Here is a 15,487-nt window from a genome sequence, read left to right as displayed (position 1 = left end):
GCTGGGAATGTTGTTTGAAATGTCCAATGCAACATACTTTGGTGATATTGTTATCAACCTACTGCATACCCCTTTAAAATACACTGCTCAAAAAAATAAAGGGAACACTTAAACAACACAATGTAACTCCAAGTCAATCACACTTCTGTGAAATCAAACTGTCCACTTAGGAAGCAACACTGACTGACAATAAATTTCACATGCTGTTGTGCAAATGGAATAGACAAAAGGTGGAAATTATAGGCAATTAGCAAGACACCCCCAAAAAAGGAGTGATTCTGCAGGTGGTGATCACAGACCACTTCTCAGTTCCTAGGCTTCCTGGCTGATGTTTTGGTCACTTTTGAATGCTGGCGGTGCTCTCACTCTAGTGGTAGCATGAGACGGAGTCTACAACCCACACAAGTGGCTAAAGTAGTGCAGTTCATCCAGGATGGCACATCAATGCGAGCTGTGGCAAAAAGGTTTGCTGTGTCTGTCAGCGTAGTGTCCAGAGCATGGAGGCGCTACCAGGACACAGGCCAGTACATCAGGAGACGTGGAGGAGGCCGTAGGAGGGCAACAACCCAGCAGCAGGACCGCTACCTCCGCCTTTGTGCAAGGAGGTGCACTGCCAGCGCCCTGCAAAATGACCTCCAGCAGGCCACAAATGTGCATGTGTCTGCTCAAACGATCAGAAACAGACTCCATGAGGGTGGTATGAGGGCCCAACGTCCACAGGTGGGGGTTGTGCTTACAGCCCAACACCGTGCAGGACGTTTGGCATTTGCCAGAGAACACCAAGATTAGCAAATTCGCCACTGGCGCCCTGTGCTCTTCACAGATGAAAGCGGGTTCACACTGAGCACATGTGACAGACGTGACAGAGTCTGGAGACGCCGTGTAGAACGTTCTGCTGCCTGCAACATCCTCCAACATGACCGGTTTGGCGATGGGTCAGTCATGGTGTGGGGTGGCATTTCTTTGTGGGGCCGCACAGCCCTCCATGTGCTCGCCAGAGGTAGCCTGACTGCCAATAGGTACCGAGATGAGATCCTCAGACCCCTTGTGAGACCATATGCTGACACATGCACATTTGTGGCCTCAGCCACGCTCAAGGTACTAAACGATAGCATAACCGCCATCGATAAAAGACAGTACTGTGCAGCCGTCTTCATCGACCTGGCCAAGGCTTTCGACTCTGTCAATCACCATATTCTTATCGGCAGACTCAGTAGCCTCGGTTTTTCTAATGATTGCCTTGCCTGGTTCACCAACTACTTTGCAGACAGAGTTCAGTGTGTCAAATCGGAGGGCATGTTGTCCGGTCCTCTAACCAAATTCTAACCAAATTCCCATATCGATCAATGTGATACAATCCTTTTCCAAAGCGTCTGGTCTATATCTTAACATTAATAAATGTGAACTCATGGCTGTCAAAGATTGTGTGACACCTTCATATTATGGTATTCCAGTAAAAGAAGAACTTAAATATTTAGGCATAACCATTACAAAGGATCAGAAGTCTAGAGGCTTACAACATTTTAACCATCTTATTAAAAAAAAACAGAAGAAGCTAAATCAATGGCTACAGAGGGACTTGTCTTTAAAAGGTAGAGTCCTAATAACCAAGGCTGAAGGTATCTCTAGACTATCATATGGCGCTCTATCTTTATATCTTGACAGTAAAATAAGCAAGGCGATAGACCACCATTTGTTTCTCTTTTGGTCCTTTCAACAACAGAGCGATACGAACCTTGTTTCAGCAGGATGTTGTATCTATACCTTATGTCATGCCTTATTGGAATGGATTTATTAATAATATCTGTTGGGAAAAAGTTTGGATGTTGCCACACACATACCTACTACTATCAAAATTAAGGAAGTTTCCTTTAAAATTATTAATAAATATTATCCTGCCAATCACTATATGAAGAGGTTTAAGGAAAACATCAACTCAAATTAATGACCACCCAGAAACAGTGTTGCATCTTTTTTGACATTGTATTCATGTAAGAAAACTGTGGCAAGACATCATTAGATTTATAATTGAACACTTTTATTAAGGTTTAACACTATTGTGGAGAGATGTACTGCTTGGATTCTTTACCTACGATAGGAATAATCTGAAACATTTTTATGTAATTCATTTCATTATTCATTTGGCCAAATTTCATATTCGAATGTAAATTTACAAACAAAAAATCAAATTTTCTTACCCTACAAAAAGAAATTGAACTGTATTTTAAGACAATGAAATACTCTACTAACAAAAAAGCTGTTAGAATTATAAGTGTATGTATGACCCTTAAGGTCCTTGTGTAATGTGATATTGTACCCCCTAGCTCAATTGTCCAGAAAGTACATGTTCCCTCATGTACTTTCTGTATTGATTTGTTGTTAATCAAATAAAAACACACAGCTGCCTGTGCGGTTTGCTACAATATATATATATATATTTTAAAATGTAATATGTTTTGGGTGTAATATCATCAATCTACTTTGTTAGATTTGTGGAAATATATAGTGCAACCTGCTCTTTAATGTGCGTGCGTGTCTGTCTGTCCATCCACAGGCTGTGTGCTGGGTAAGGCTGTGGACTCCCTGCGTCCCCTGACTACAGGGTCGAGTCCTGGCCGGGGCAAGTTAGAGAAATACAACAGCCGCATCCCTGAGCTGGTGGAACGCCTCTACGGCTGCACAGAGAGAGAGGCCCAACATGCAGGTACACACACAGTTACATACTGTACACACATTGTACAGAGACACATGCACACAGGTACATACTGCACACACATAGACACACACACACACTCACCACTGTACAGACACACAGAGTTGTGAATTGCTGTATTTGTATTTGAGAGTCTGATCTTTCTCATTTGTATCAACCCTCCCCTGCTGTCTGTCTCTTATCTCTTAGATTTTATCCTGGGGACAGTCCATAAGTCAAAGGGTCTGGAGTTTGACACGGTGGTTATCACTGATGACTTTGCTAAGGTGCCCTGTGCCGCCCACAACTTACCCAGACTTTCCAGCTGCTCAGGAGGTGTGTGTGTGTGCAATCATTAGGCAATCAAACCTATCCAAATACCAACTCTTATCTAAGGCCAAGGACTGTTTGCATTGGTCCACGGCCTATGCAAAATCAACATTGGTTAATTTAATGTATTACAGTTCAGATTATAGTACCAATGTTTGTTAGTGGCTGACTCCACTGTTTTCTCCCTCGTCCTCTAGGTGACATCCCAGACGATGAGTGGAACCTGCTGTATGTGGCGGTGACTCGGGCCAAGAGCTCTCTGGTCATCACCAAGAACATCACCAACATCCTCACACTGGCTGGGGTGAGAGCACTGATCACTGGAGGCTGGTGAGTGGAGGATGGCTCATAATAATGTCTGGAAAGGAGTGAATGGAATGGTATTTAACACATGGTAACCATGTTTGATTCCATTCAGACCATTGTTATGAGTCGTCCTCCCCTCAGCAACCTCCTCTGGCAAGTGAATGTGTTCCACTTGAATTTGTGTTCTGTGAAAGCCTCCTCCCATAGCCTGGTGGTCTAGTCTGTGTTGTTAGCCAACCCTCTGTGTGTATGGCTTGACAGTGATTGGAGAGTAGGAAGCACTACAATATGGGACCAAGGCTCAAAAAGCTTCTCAGAGCAGGAGTGCTGATCTTGGGCCAGATCCACCTGTCCATATAATTATTTTCCTTGTGATCTAAAAGGCAAAACTGATCCTAGATCCGCACTCCTGCTCTTTGTGAATACGGGACCAGGCTAACTCCTCCCATGGTTAACACTTTAACTTCCTGTTGTTCCCCAGGAGTACTTCCTGAGGACAGAGTTGACCAGCGCCCTGCTGACCGAGGGCCAGCCACCCTGCTGCTCCGTGCGGGAGTGTCATAACCACATCATGCCCGACTGGCCCCTCGCCATGTGCAAGCTGCCACTCCAATACGTAAGGCCCCGCTTCCTCCTCCCTACCACCATACCACATTCTGATTTGCAATGTCTCTCAACCAGACCTGATCATTTCAGATGGGGGGGTGCATGATGTCTAGAAAAATTGCCCACATTCCAGTCAGACCAGTCAGACCTGTTAGCCAACTGCAATAGCTAGTCAGTCGGTCAAAGTGCACAAAAGAAACAGATGTGTCTTCAGTTTGAGTACTTTAAGGTTAACAACATAAGCATCATCATAAGTCATGTCCATTGTTTCCATAAAGACACAGTTGCCAATACTCTAACGGAAACGGTAAACAAGTATTTGTGGTTAGTTTGGAATGCAATTTAAAGTGTATTAGTGTTTGGATCGAATAAGTTGACTTCACACCCGCCAACAAACTGCCATATAAGGAATAGAGTGCCTTTTGGGATGAGGCCTGTGGCCGTGTTCGAGAGGATCAAAACCGCAATGTATCATGGGTAAATTGACTCAGTAACAGATCTACACATAATAATGATTCGTTATTTATGACGCAAGGGGATTTGTAGATCAGTCGCCTGCAGTCGTTTTGATGCTCTCGAACACAGTCTGTCTCTCCATGCACAGCTGCATCCTTACACACACTCACAACTGTGTTTTAAAGAGTTGGAGAGAAGGGGTTTACCAAGAGCAGATGTTTGATCACTGGGTGGGTGGCGTCGTGTTTTGTTTTACATTTGGTCCTGGGGAAAAGTATACAGTCTCTGCTTCCAATCAAGATTCATGAATTTAGGCATGTCCTGGATATGGGAGGGTTTTTCCTTCTACACCGAACAAAAAAAGAAAAGCATCATGTAAAGTGTTGGTCCCATATTTCATGAGCTGAAATAAAATATCCCAGAAAATCTCTAAATTGTTTTGCACACATTTGTATACATCCCTGTTGTGAGCAGGATGATCCTCTCTTCTACCAAGATGATCCATCCACCTGACAACTATGGCATATCAAGAAGCTGATTAAACAGCATGATCATTATACAGGTGCACCTTGTGCTAGGGACAATAATAGGCTACTCTAAAATGTACAGTTTCTTCACAACAAAATGCCACAGATTTCTCAAGTTTTGAGAGAGCGTTCAATTGGCCTGCTGACTGGATGAATGTCCACCAGAGCTGTTGACAGAATTTAATGTTAATTTCTCTGCCATAAGCAACCTCCAATGTCGTTTTAGAGAAGATGGCAGTACGTCCAACCGGCCTCACAACCACAGACCAAGTGTAACCACGCCAGCCCAGGATCTCCACATCTGGCTTCTTCACCTGCGGGATCGTCTGAGACCAGACACCCGGATAGCTGATGAAACTGGGTTTGCACAACTGAAGAATTTCTGCACAAACTGTCAGAAGCCGTCTCAGGGAAGCTCATCTGCATGCTCGTCGTCTTCACCAGGGTCTTGACCTGACTGCAGTTTGGCGTTGTAACTGACTTCAGTGTGAAAATGCTCACCTTCGATGGCCACTGGCACGCTGGAGAAGTATGCTCTTCACGGATGAATCCCTGTTTCAACTGTACCGGGCAGATGGGGGCGAGTGGTTTGCTGATGTCAACGTTGTGTACAGAGTGCCCCGTGGTGGCAGTGGAGTTATGGTATGGGCAGGCATAAGCCATGGACAACGAAGACAATTGAATTTTATCGATGGCAATTTGAACGTACAGAGATACCGTGACGAGATCCTGAGTCCCATTGTCTAGCCATTCATCCGCCGCCATCACCTCATGTTTCAGCATGATCATGCACGGCCCAATGTCGCAAGGATCTGTACACAATTCATGAAAGCTGAAAATGTCCCAGTTCTTCCATGGCCTGCATACTCACCAGACATGTCACCCATTGAGCATGTTTGGGATGCTCTGGATCGACACGTACGACAGCATGTTTCAGTTCCCGCCAATATCCAGCAACTTCGCACAGCCATTGAAGAGGAGTGGGACAACATTCCACAGGCCACAATCAACAGCCTGATCAACTCTATGTGAAGGAGATGTTTTGCACTGCATGAGGCAAATGTTGGTCACACCAGATACGGACTGGTTTTCTGATCCACAAACCTACCTTTATTTAGTGTCATGAGTAGGAACGTGTGTGATGATCTATGTAAGCTTGTGTGACAGTCAGAATTCCCCAGACAGCCCCTATATCTTCCGGACGGTCTTCTGTCTAAATATGAATTGTTCATTATCGATGGTCGATGGTACTTTGTTTCACGGGTCTGACAGATTCACCCAGAGCAGTTAGGTTCTGGCAAGACCAAACGTGATGTTAAGGACATACACATATAATGCAAAATTTTCAAGATTTGACTGAGTTACAGTTCATAGAAGGAAATCAGTCAATTGAAATAAATTCATTAGGCCGTAATCTATGGATTTCACATGACTGGGAATACAGATATGCATCTGTTGGTCACAGATACCTTTTAAAATCAAGGTTGTCTGGTATGTTCCAGTGTGTTCATATGTGTGCAACAATACACAGCAGAAACAAGTAGGAAGCCATTGGCACCACTTACTGTTTATTAGGGAAAGGTGCAATCTTCCCGATTTTTACAATTTCAACCTCTTAGCACTGTACACAAATATAGGCCAAACGGTACATTTCTCACACATTTGCACGTACGTACATGGATGTAACTACAAATCTTATTTATTCAACATTTTGCACGATGAAATATCTTGAGTGGAACCATCTCGTTTTCAAGTGTCCAAATGAAAAAACGAAACTTAACAACTATAATAATACAGCAACTACTGTCTAATAATAATAATGTAATAATAATAATAAAACATGCATTTAACTTACATAATAATACAAATAAAAAACATGCAAATATCTTCACATGGTGATGTTTCTATTAGTTAAAAACAGTTTGTTCTTAACATTTGAAAAAGTTCAAAAAGTTTAAATTCACTGTGTAATTTTAATGCCCTGATTTCAATAGGTAAATTATTCCAGTCAGTTGGGCCTTTGTATCTGAAAGATACTCCAACCTCATGTTTATTGCTGCTGTTGTCTAAAGGAGTAACGTGTGTCTTGTAAAGTTAGGTGTTAGAGTTAGAGAATGCCAAGTGTGCAAAGCTGTCATCAACTTTGCAGGATCTTAAATATAAAAGATCTTAAATATAAAATATATTTTGATTAAAACTTTTTTGGTTACTACATGATTCCATATGTGTTATTTCATAGTTTTGATGTCTTCACTATTATTCTACAATGTAGAAAATAGTGCAAATAAAGAAAAAACATGGAATGAGTAGGTGTTTCCAAATTTTGGGCTGGGACTATATATTCTAGGAAATTTAAGTTGATACATTTAAAAATAATTTGGTACCAATGCAGTTGTCTTCTGTTTGGGGGTGACAGACAATTTAATGATTCACACATTGTGCAATGATGTGTCTTATAATAACATTCAAGAATGAATCTGCAAGGATAGTTATAAATGACATTTAATTCACGAAGTAAGGTCTTGGTTGTGTTTTGATAGATGTCACCATAATCTAGGATAGAAAGTAGCAGTTGGGTTACTAAGGTCTTTCTAACAAGTCTTAGATATGTATAGTAACCCAAGCTTATACGGTGCATTCACTTAATTTTTTAAATTCAGGTTACAGCCTTATTCTAAAATGGATGAAATAATTTCCCCCCTCAATCTACACACAATACCCAATAATGACAAAGCGAAAACAGGTTTAGACATTTTTGCAAATGTATAAAAAAAAAAAAGAAAAGATACCTTATTTACATAAATATTCAAACCATTTGCTATGAGACTCGAAATTGAGCTCAGGTGCATCCTGTTTCCATTCATCATCGAGATATTTTACAACTTGATTGGAGTCCACCTGTGGTAAAATTCTATTGATTGGACATGATTTGTAAAAGGAACACGCATGTCTATATAAGGTCCCACATTTGACAGTGCATGTCAGAGCAAAAACCAAGCCATGAGGTCGAAGGAATTGTCCGAAGAGCTCAGAGACAGGATTGTGTCGGCACAGATCTAGGGAAGGGTACCAAAAAATGTCTGTAGCATTGAAGGTCCCCAAGAACACAGTGGTCTTCATCATTCTTAAATGGAAGAAGTTTGGAACCACCAAGACTCTTACTAGAGCTGGTCGCCCGGCCAAACTGAGCAATCGGGGAAGAAGGGCCTTGGTGAGGGAGGTGACCAAGAACCCGATGGTCACTCTGAACGAGCTCCAGAGTTCCTCTGTGGAGATTGGGAGAACATTCCAGGACAACCATCTCTGCAGCACTCCACCAATCAGGCCTTTATGGTAGAGTGGCCAGACGGGAGCCACTCCTCAGTATAGGCACATGGCAGCCTGCTTGGAGTTTGCCAAAAGGCACTTAAAGGACTCTCAAACCTGCTATAGAGCGCTCAGGACCTGACTGGGATGAAGGTTCACCTTCCAATAGGCCAACGACCCTAAGCACACAGCCAAGATAACGCAGGAGATGCTTCGGGACAAGTCTCTGAATATCCTTGAGTGGCCCAGCTAGAACCCGGACTTGAACCCGATCTAACATCTCTGGAGAGACCTGGAAATAGCTGTGCAGCAACGCTTCCCATCAACCTGACAGAGCTTGAGAGGATCTGCAGGGAAGAATGGGAGAAACTCCCCAAATACAGTTGTGCCAAGCTAGTAGCGTCATAACCAAGAAGACTCGAGGCTGTAATCATTGCCAAAGGTGCTTCAACAATGTACTGAGTAAAGGGTCTGAATACTTACAATATGTAAATGTGATATTTCAGTTCTTTATTGGTAATACATTTGCAAAAATGTCTAAAAAACAGTTTTTGCTTCGTCATTATGGGGTACTGTGTCTAGTCTTGATAAGGGAAAACAATTATTTAATCGATTTTAGAATAAGGCTGTAACAAAATGTGGAAAAAGTCAAGGGGTCTGAATGCTTTCCGAATGCACTGTAGTCAATTGTTTTGTAATATAATCAATATGCTTCCCAAAAGATCATTTAGAATCTATCCTCAAACCCAGATATTTCAAACAAACAATCAACACTTTCAAGCATTGTTCCATCACTTCCAGCTGTGGAGTTTATTCTTTGTCATACCAAACAGCATGATATAGGACTTTGTTTGATTTAAAACCACATTATTTGCTAGAAACCATTTTTGTAAAGTGTTCAAATAATTTTGGAGATTTGCTTGTACCTGCAAAATTTTTGAACTGGATGTATACCGCACTGTATCATCAGCGTATAAGTGATCATGTGTATCCTGACATTTAGAGGCAATTCATTTATGACTATAGAGATTAATGTACTCCTCTACTGAGTCCAAGAAGTTGTGATTTGTGTCCTATGAAAACACATTGTTTTCTATTGCTAAGATATGCATGGAACCACTTTAGTGATCTGTTAGTAGTGATCTGTTAGTGAAACCAATGTTAACGTTTTGATAGTAAGATAGAATGATCAACTAAACCAAATGCTTTTGATAAATCAATGAAGATGGCACCAGTTAGTTGGCCTTGGTCAGATTAAGAATATATATCATTAGTAAGTTTCAATTACGCTGTAGGTGGTAGAATGGTTGGGTCTAAATCCAGATTATTTCAACGGTAATTTGTGTATTTCCAGAACTGCTGTAGAGTTTTGTTTTTATTATTTGTAAGACTATCCATATAGGAGGCTTTTCTAGCTTGAGTTTTACTAGTGTTTCGTAATTTTCTATAGGACTCCAAATCAGTTGGATCTTTGGTGACCATTTTTTCTACTGTACTTTTCCCAGGCTTTATCCCTTTCTCTGAACAGCTGTATTAAGTTAGAGCTAACCCAGGGCAGGTGAAGGCCCTTAACTTCAGATCAAATTAAAGTTTATTTGTCATGTGCGCCGAATAAAACCGGTGTAGACCTTACAGTGAAATGCTTACTTACAGGCCCTAACCACCCGTGCAATTTTTAAGTAAATAATAGGTATTAGGTGAACAATAGATAAGGAAATAAAAAACAACAGTAAAAAGACAGTGAATAATAACAGTAGCAAGGCTACATACAGTAGCGAGGCTATATACAGTAGCGAGGCTATAACAGTAGCGAGGCAATAACAGTAGCGAGGCTATATACATTAGTGAGGCTATATACAGTAGCGAGGCTATAACAGTAGCGAGGCTATATACAGTAGCGAGGCTATAACAGTAGCGAGGCTATATACAGTAGCGAGACTATATACAGTAGCGAGGCTATATACAGTAGCGAGGCTATATACAGTAGCGAGGCTATAACAGTAGCGAAGCTATATACAGTAGCGAGGCTATATACAGGCACCGGTTAGTCGGGCCTAACTTTCACTGTTCTCCAAAGTTGCATGTTTATCACATACCTGAATACCATACCTGAATTCAGTGAGAAGGTAATCCTATGCATTTTGGGCTGTTGTGATTAGTTAGAATCTTTGCCAGTTTAAGAATATTAATTAATCAATGAAATAAATCAATATGTCTTAAATTAATCAATTTGGGTGGTGCTTTAGTTATTTTAATTTTCCACACGAGGACACTGAGGTCCAAGCCATTGTAATTTTTGGTCCACTTCTTGTCCAATCCAAGGTCATTGTTCCCCCACCATCAGACTGATGCACCTTTTTGTCTTTTCTAAGTGGCTGCTGGTTGTCCGTCAGGGAAGGAGTGTGGCTCATGTCACAACATTCATTTGCACTATTTCGTCTGGTGTTGGCGACAGATCAAACCGCTGCAGCCTGCCATAAGGGAGAGAAAGTGTTTGGAATTCAACAGAGACGTAATAAGACCCCCTTCCCCACAAGAAACACTGGTTGACCAGCCAATCTTACCGTTTCCTTCTCCAAAACATTAGTACTCCAAACGCTGCAACCAGCAAGATGGTTACTACCACACCACCTACACCTAGGATTTCCATTCAATGGGAACAAGAGAGAAACAAAACCATCAGGAGAAAGGACTCAGACTTACTTCCTGTTATACTCCTTCTCTCCCTCCCTGTAATCTGTGTGGTAGCCTACTCACCCGCATATATGGCTGTAGCAGACCTCATCTCAGGCTCACCTGAGAGTGAAAGAGAAAGACAGACTGCATAAGTACTTACAAGTCTTGAGTGAGAGAGATTCATGAGTGTGGTAATAATGGTCAAAGAATGATGCCAGGAAATGGTTGTAGTGAGTGTGTAGTTAGCATGGCCATGCCAGGGGAGATCAGTGGGAGTGAAGCCAGCTTGTTACTTGTTACTGTGGATCTGAGGCTCTTTCCCCTGTTGCCTCCATCATCGGGCGGCAGGTAACCTAGTGGTGAGAGCGTTGGGCCAGTAACCAAAAGGTTGCTAGGTCGAATCCCCGAGCTGACAAGGTAAAAATCTGTCGTTCTGCCCCTGATCAAAGGCAGTTAACCCACTGTTCCTAGGCCGTCATTGTAAATAAGAATTTGTTCTTAACTTACTTGCCTAGTTAAATGTAAAAATATACAATTCTCCAAATCCCACCAACATCAGCCGCCTCAGAGCGCAACCGGTCCTTGTTTGGGAACACACACACCAAAGCACACAACAGGCTGACCAATACACAGGTTGAAAATTTGGTGGCCATCTGGGAAAATGTTTGGCTTTCTGAGCCTGACAATGAGCCATCCTCAACAAGGTTGGAAAGTGACAGTGAAGATGAGACCTCAGAGTCTGATGTTCAAGAGGTGGACATTGAGGAGGTCCAGGGAGAAGACATGGAAGCCTGAGAGGAAGACAACCAAAGCTTTAGGTTCTAGACCAGGGGTGTCAAACTCATTCCACGGAGGGCCTAGTGTCTGCAGGTTTTTGGTTTTTCCTTTCAATAAAGCCCTAGACAACCAGGTGTGGGGAGTTCCTAACTAATTAGTGATGTTAATTCATCAATCAAGTATAAGGGAGGAGCGAAAACCCGCAGACACTCGGCCCCCCGTGGAATGAGTTTGACACCTGTGTTCTAGACTATAATTTTACAGATGTATGTTGAAAACGTTTTTGGGAGATTGGGGATCATTCAATATTCCCTTTCTTTTGTTGTTTAGTAAAATCATCCCATGTGAAGAGTCAACTCATTTAATTAAAGTTCAATTCATAACAGATACAGTATATCACAAAAGTGAGTACACCCCTCACATTTTTGTAAATATTTGAGTATATCTTTTCATGTGACAACACTGAAGAAATGACACTTTGCTACAATGTAAAGTAGTGGGTGTACAGTTTGTATAACAGTGTAAATTTGCTGTCCCCTCAAAATAGCTCAACCCACAGCCATTAATGTCTAAACCGCTGGCAACAAAAGTGAGTACACCCCTAAGTGAAAATGTCCAAATTGGGCCCAATTAGCCTTTTTCCCTCCCCGGTGTCATGTGACTCGTTAGTGTTACAAGGTCTCAGGTGTGAATGGGGAGCAGGTGTGTTAAATTTGGTGTCATCGCTCTCACACTCCCTCATACTCACTGGTCACTGGAAGTTCAACATGGCACCTCATGGCAAAGAACTCTGAGGATCTGAAAAAAAGAACTGTTGCTCTACATAAAGATGGCCTGGGCTATAAGAAGATTTCCTAGACCCTGAAACTGAGCTGCAACACGGTGACCAAGACCATACAGCGGTTTAACTGGACAGGTTCCACTTAGAACAGGCCTCGCCATGGTCGACCAAAGAAGTTGAGTGCACGTGCTCAGCGTCATATCCAGAGGTTGTCTTTGGGAAATAGACGTATGAGTGCTGCCAGCATTGCTGCAGAGGTTGAAGGGGTGGGGGGTCAGCCTGTCAGTGCTCAGACCATACGCCGTACACTGCATCAAATTGGTCTGCATGGCTGTCGTCCTAGAAGGAAGCCTCTTCTAAAGATGATGCACAAAAAAGCCCGCAAACAGTTTGCTGAAGACAAGCAGACTAAGGACATGGATTACTGGAACCATGTCCTGTGGTCTGATGAGACCAAGATAAACTTATTTGGTTCAGATGGTGTCAAGCGTGTGTGGCAGCAACCAGGTGAGGAGTACAAAGACAAGTGTGTCTTGCCTACAGTCAAGCATGGTGGTGGGAGTGTCATGGTCTGGGGCTGCCTGAATGCTGCCGGCACTGGGGAGCTACAGTTCATTGAGGGAACCATGAATGCCAACATGTACTGTGACATACTGAAGCAGAGCATGATCCCCTCCCTTCGGAGACTGGGCCGCAGGGCAGTATTCCAACATGATAACGACCCCAAACACACCTCCAAGACGACCACTGCCTTGCTAAAGAAGCTGAGGGTAAAGGTGATGGACTGGCCAAGCATGTCTCCAGACCTAAAACCTATTGAGCATCTGTGGGGCATCCTCAAACGGAAGGTGGAGGAGTGCAAGGTCTCTAACATCCACCAGCTCTGTGATGTCGTCATGTAGGAGTGGTAGAGGACTCCAGTGGCAACCTGTGAATCTCTGGTGAACTCCATGCCCAAGAGGGTTAAGGCAGTGCTGGAAAATGATGGTGGCCACACAAAATATTGACACTTTGGGCCCAATTTGGACATTTTCACTTAGGGGTGTACTCACTTTTGTTGCCAGCGGTTTAGACATTAATGGCTGTGTGTTGAGTTATTTTGAGGGGACAGCAAATTTACACTGTTATACAAGCTGTACACTCACTACTTTACATTGTAGCAAAGTGTCATTTCTTCAGTGTTGTGACATGAAAAGATATACTCAAATATTTACAAAAATGTGAGGGGTGTACTCACTTTTGTGATATACTGTACATTTGGGAGACTGAATGAACTGAACACAAGCATGCTGGGTGGGGAAATAAAAAAAAACTCATGCCACCCTTCGCCAGCTCATATCTGTGTGAAGCTGGATTCCGTGCTCTCGTCTGCATTAAAACCAAATATAGATCGAGGTTGGATGTGACAGCAGAGATGAGGTGCGCACTGTCGACCACGCCCCCGACTTTGAGAAGCTCCGACACTACATGCATCAAGCACACCCATCTCATTAGTGGTGTTGAGAAAAGATACATTGTCAGACTAATTTGCAATGGACTGTCATAGCCCCAAATACAAAAAGTAACATTGGCTGTTAATTACATTTTAATAACATTTTGTTTACATGGTTGGGGCCATGAGAATTTTCAGATATCAAAATGGGGTCGTGGGCCAAAGAGTTTTGGGAACCCCTGGTCTAGCATGAACAACAAAGAACAGTACACCAGAATGGACCATTACCCAACACAGATCCTTAAATAAATGCAACAAAAATGTATCTGTACTATTCAGTAGAGTGATATACTATGGGACAAGTCTCCTCATACCGTCAACTGGATACTGACTGGAGGTTGGGGCTCTGTTGGAGACACAGTAACTCTCTGATGGAGAAACGGTCTTTGTGGAGACAGAGGTCACCGCACTGGACTTATCCACTGGCACTGATGTGATGTCATTGATGATGGTGGTTGTCACTGTAACCGTATTAATGACCTCTTGGGTCTTTGTGACAGGATCTAGGGTTAGAGGGAAAAGGTCAGAGTAACAGTTTTAACTGACCTGTCCAACTATACCTCATAGAGGCACATGGGACATTCATCATTAACATACGGAGAGAAGCAAGGCAGCAATTGGTGAAAATTGGGAGGGACATACGCAGTGTGTGAGATAAAAGTGAACTGAGACTGGTTGGTCTTGGGCTAACTCTCTCTGTGGGCACTGAGAGGTGCGTTGTAGGAAATGGAGTTGTCTTCTGGGTTGTTGAAGCTGTTGGGGGAGAGAGGATGAAAGAGGTCAGTCACAGCAAATCAATACAACCAGGGCAGGGACTTAAGTGCCTCCAGAGACTATTCACACCCCTTGAATTCTTCCACATTTTGTTGTATTACAGCCTGAATTTAACATTGATTGAATTTAGATTTTGTGTCAATGATCTACACACCATACCCCATAATATCAAGGTGGAATTATGTTTTTAGAAATGTTTACAAGTTAATTTAAAACGAAAAGCTAAAATGTCTTGAATGTTGCTTAACAAGTCACATTCATGGACTCACCCTGTGTGCAATAATAGTGTTTAAAAGGTCCAATGCAGCTGTTTAGCTTAATATCAAATCATTTCTGGGTAATAATTAAGTAACTTGCTGAGAATTGGTTAAAAAGAAACCAAAATAACAACAATTTTGCTAGGACTGTCTTGGAGGGGGAAACAGAAAATTAGCTGTTATTGGCAGAGGTTTAGAACTCTCTTTCTTATTCGTCTATTAACTAATTTACCGCATGGTGATGTCACCAGGCAGGCCAAAACACCATCCCTCCAAAACAGGCTGAAATTTCAGACAGGCTTTTCAAACAGCTCCTACACTAAAAGGGTATTATTATCATTTTCACAGTATTAGTGTGGAAATATAGAGTACCAGTCAAAAGTTTGGACACACCTACTCATTCAAGGGTTTTTCTTTATTTTTTACTATTTTCTACGTGGTAGAATAATGTCACCTTTTGCCTTGATGACAGCTTTGCACACTCTTGGCATTCTCTCAACCAGCTTC

General features: G+C 42.4%; 1 protein-coding gene across 1 annotated transcript in view; it reads right to left on the bottom strand.

Annotated features, from left to right (window-relative positions):
• Positions 1 to 6,468: 6,468 nt before the first annotated feature.
• The window catches only part of LOC129865198 (interleukin-15 receptor subunit alpha-like), a 17,382-nt gene continuing 8,363 nt past the window's right edge, over positions 6,469 to 15,487 (bottom strand). Inside the window, exons 4-8 of the mRNA XM_055937767.1 lie at positions 14,592 to 14,702; positions 14,264 to 14,452; positions 10,981 to 11,019; positions 10,788 to 10,860; positions 6,469 to 10,694 (exon numbers count right to left, since the gene is read on the bottom strand). Coding sequence (XP_055793742.1) covers positions 10,631 to 10,694; positions 10,788 to 10,860; positions 10,981 to 11,019; positions 14,264 to 14,452; positions 14,592 to 14,702 — 476 coding nt within the window. The 3' untranslated portion in view covers positions 6,469 to 10,630. The remainder of the gene's footprint in view (positions 10,695 to 10,787; positions 10,861 to 10,980; positions 11,020 to 14,263; positions 14,453 to 14,591; positions 14,703 to 15,487) is intronic.

This window comes from Salvelinus fontinalis, chromosome 11, assembly GCF_029448725.1.
Source record: "Salvelinus fontinalis isolate EN_2023a chromosome 11, ASM2944872v1, whole genome shotgun sequence".
Classification (NCBI taxonomy): Eukaryota; Metazoa; Chordata; class Actinopteri; order Salmoniformes; family Salmonidae; genus Salvelinus; species Salvelinus fontinalis.
The sequence above is the reverse complement of the archived record's forward strand: the minus strand, read 5'-3'. Positions and strand labels throughout refer to the sequence as shown.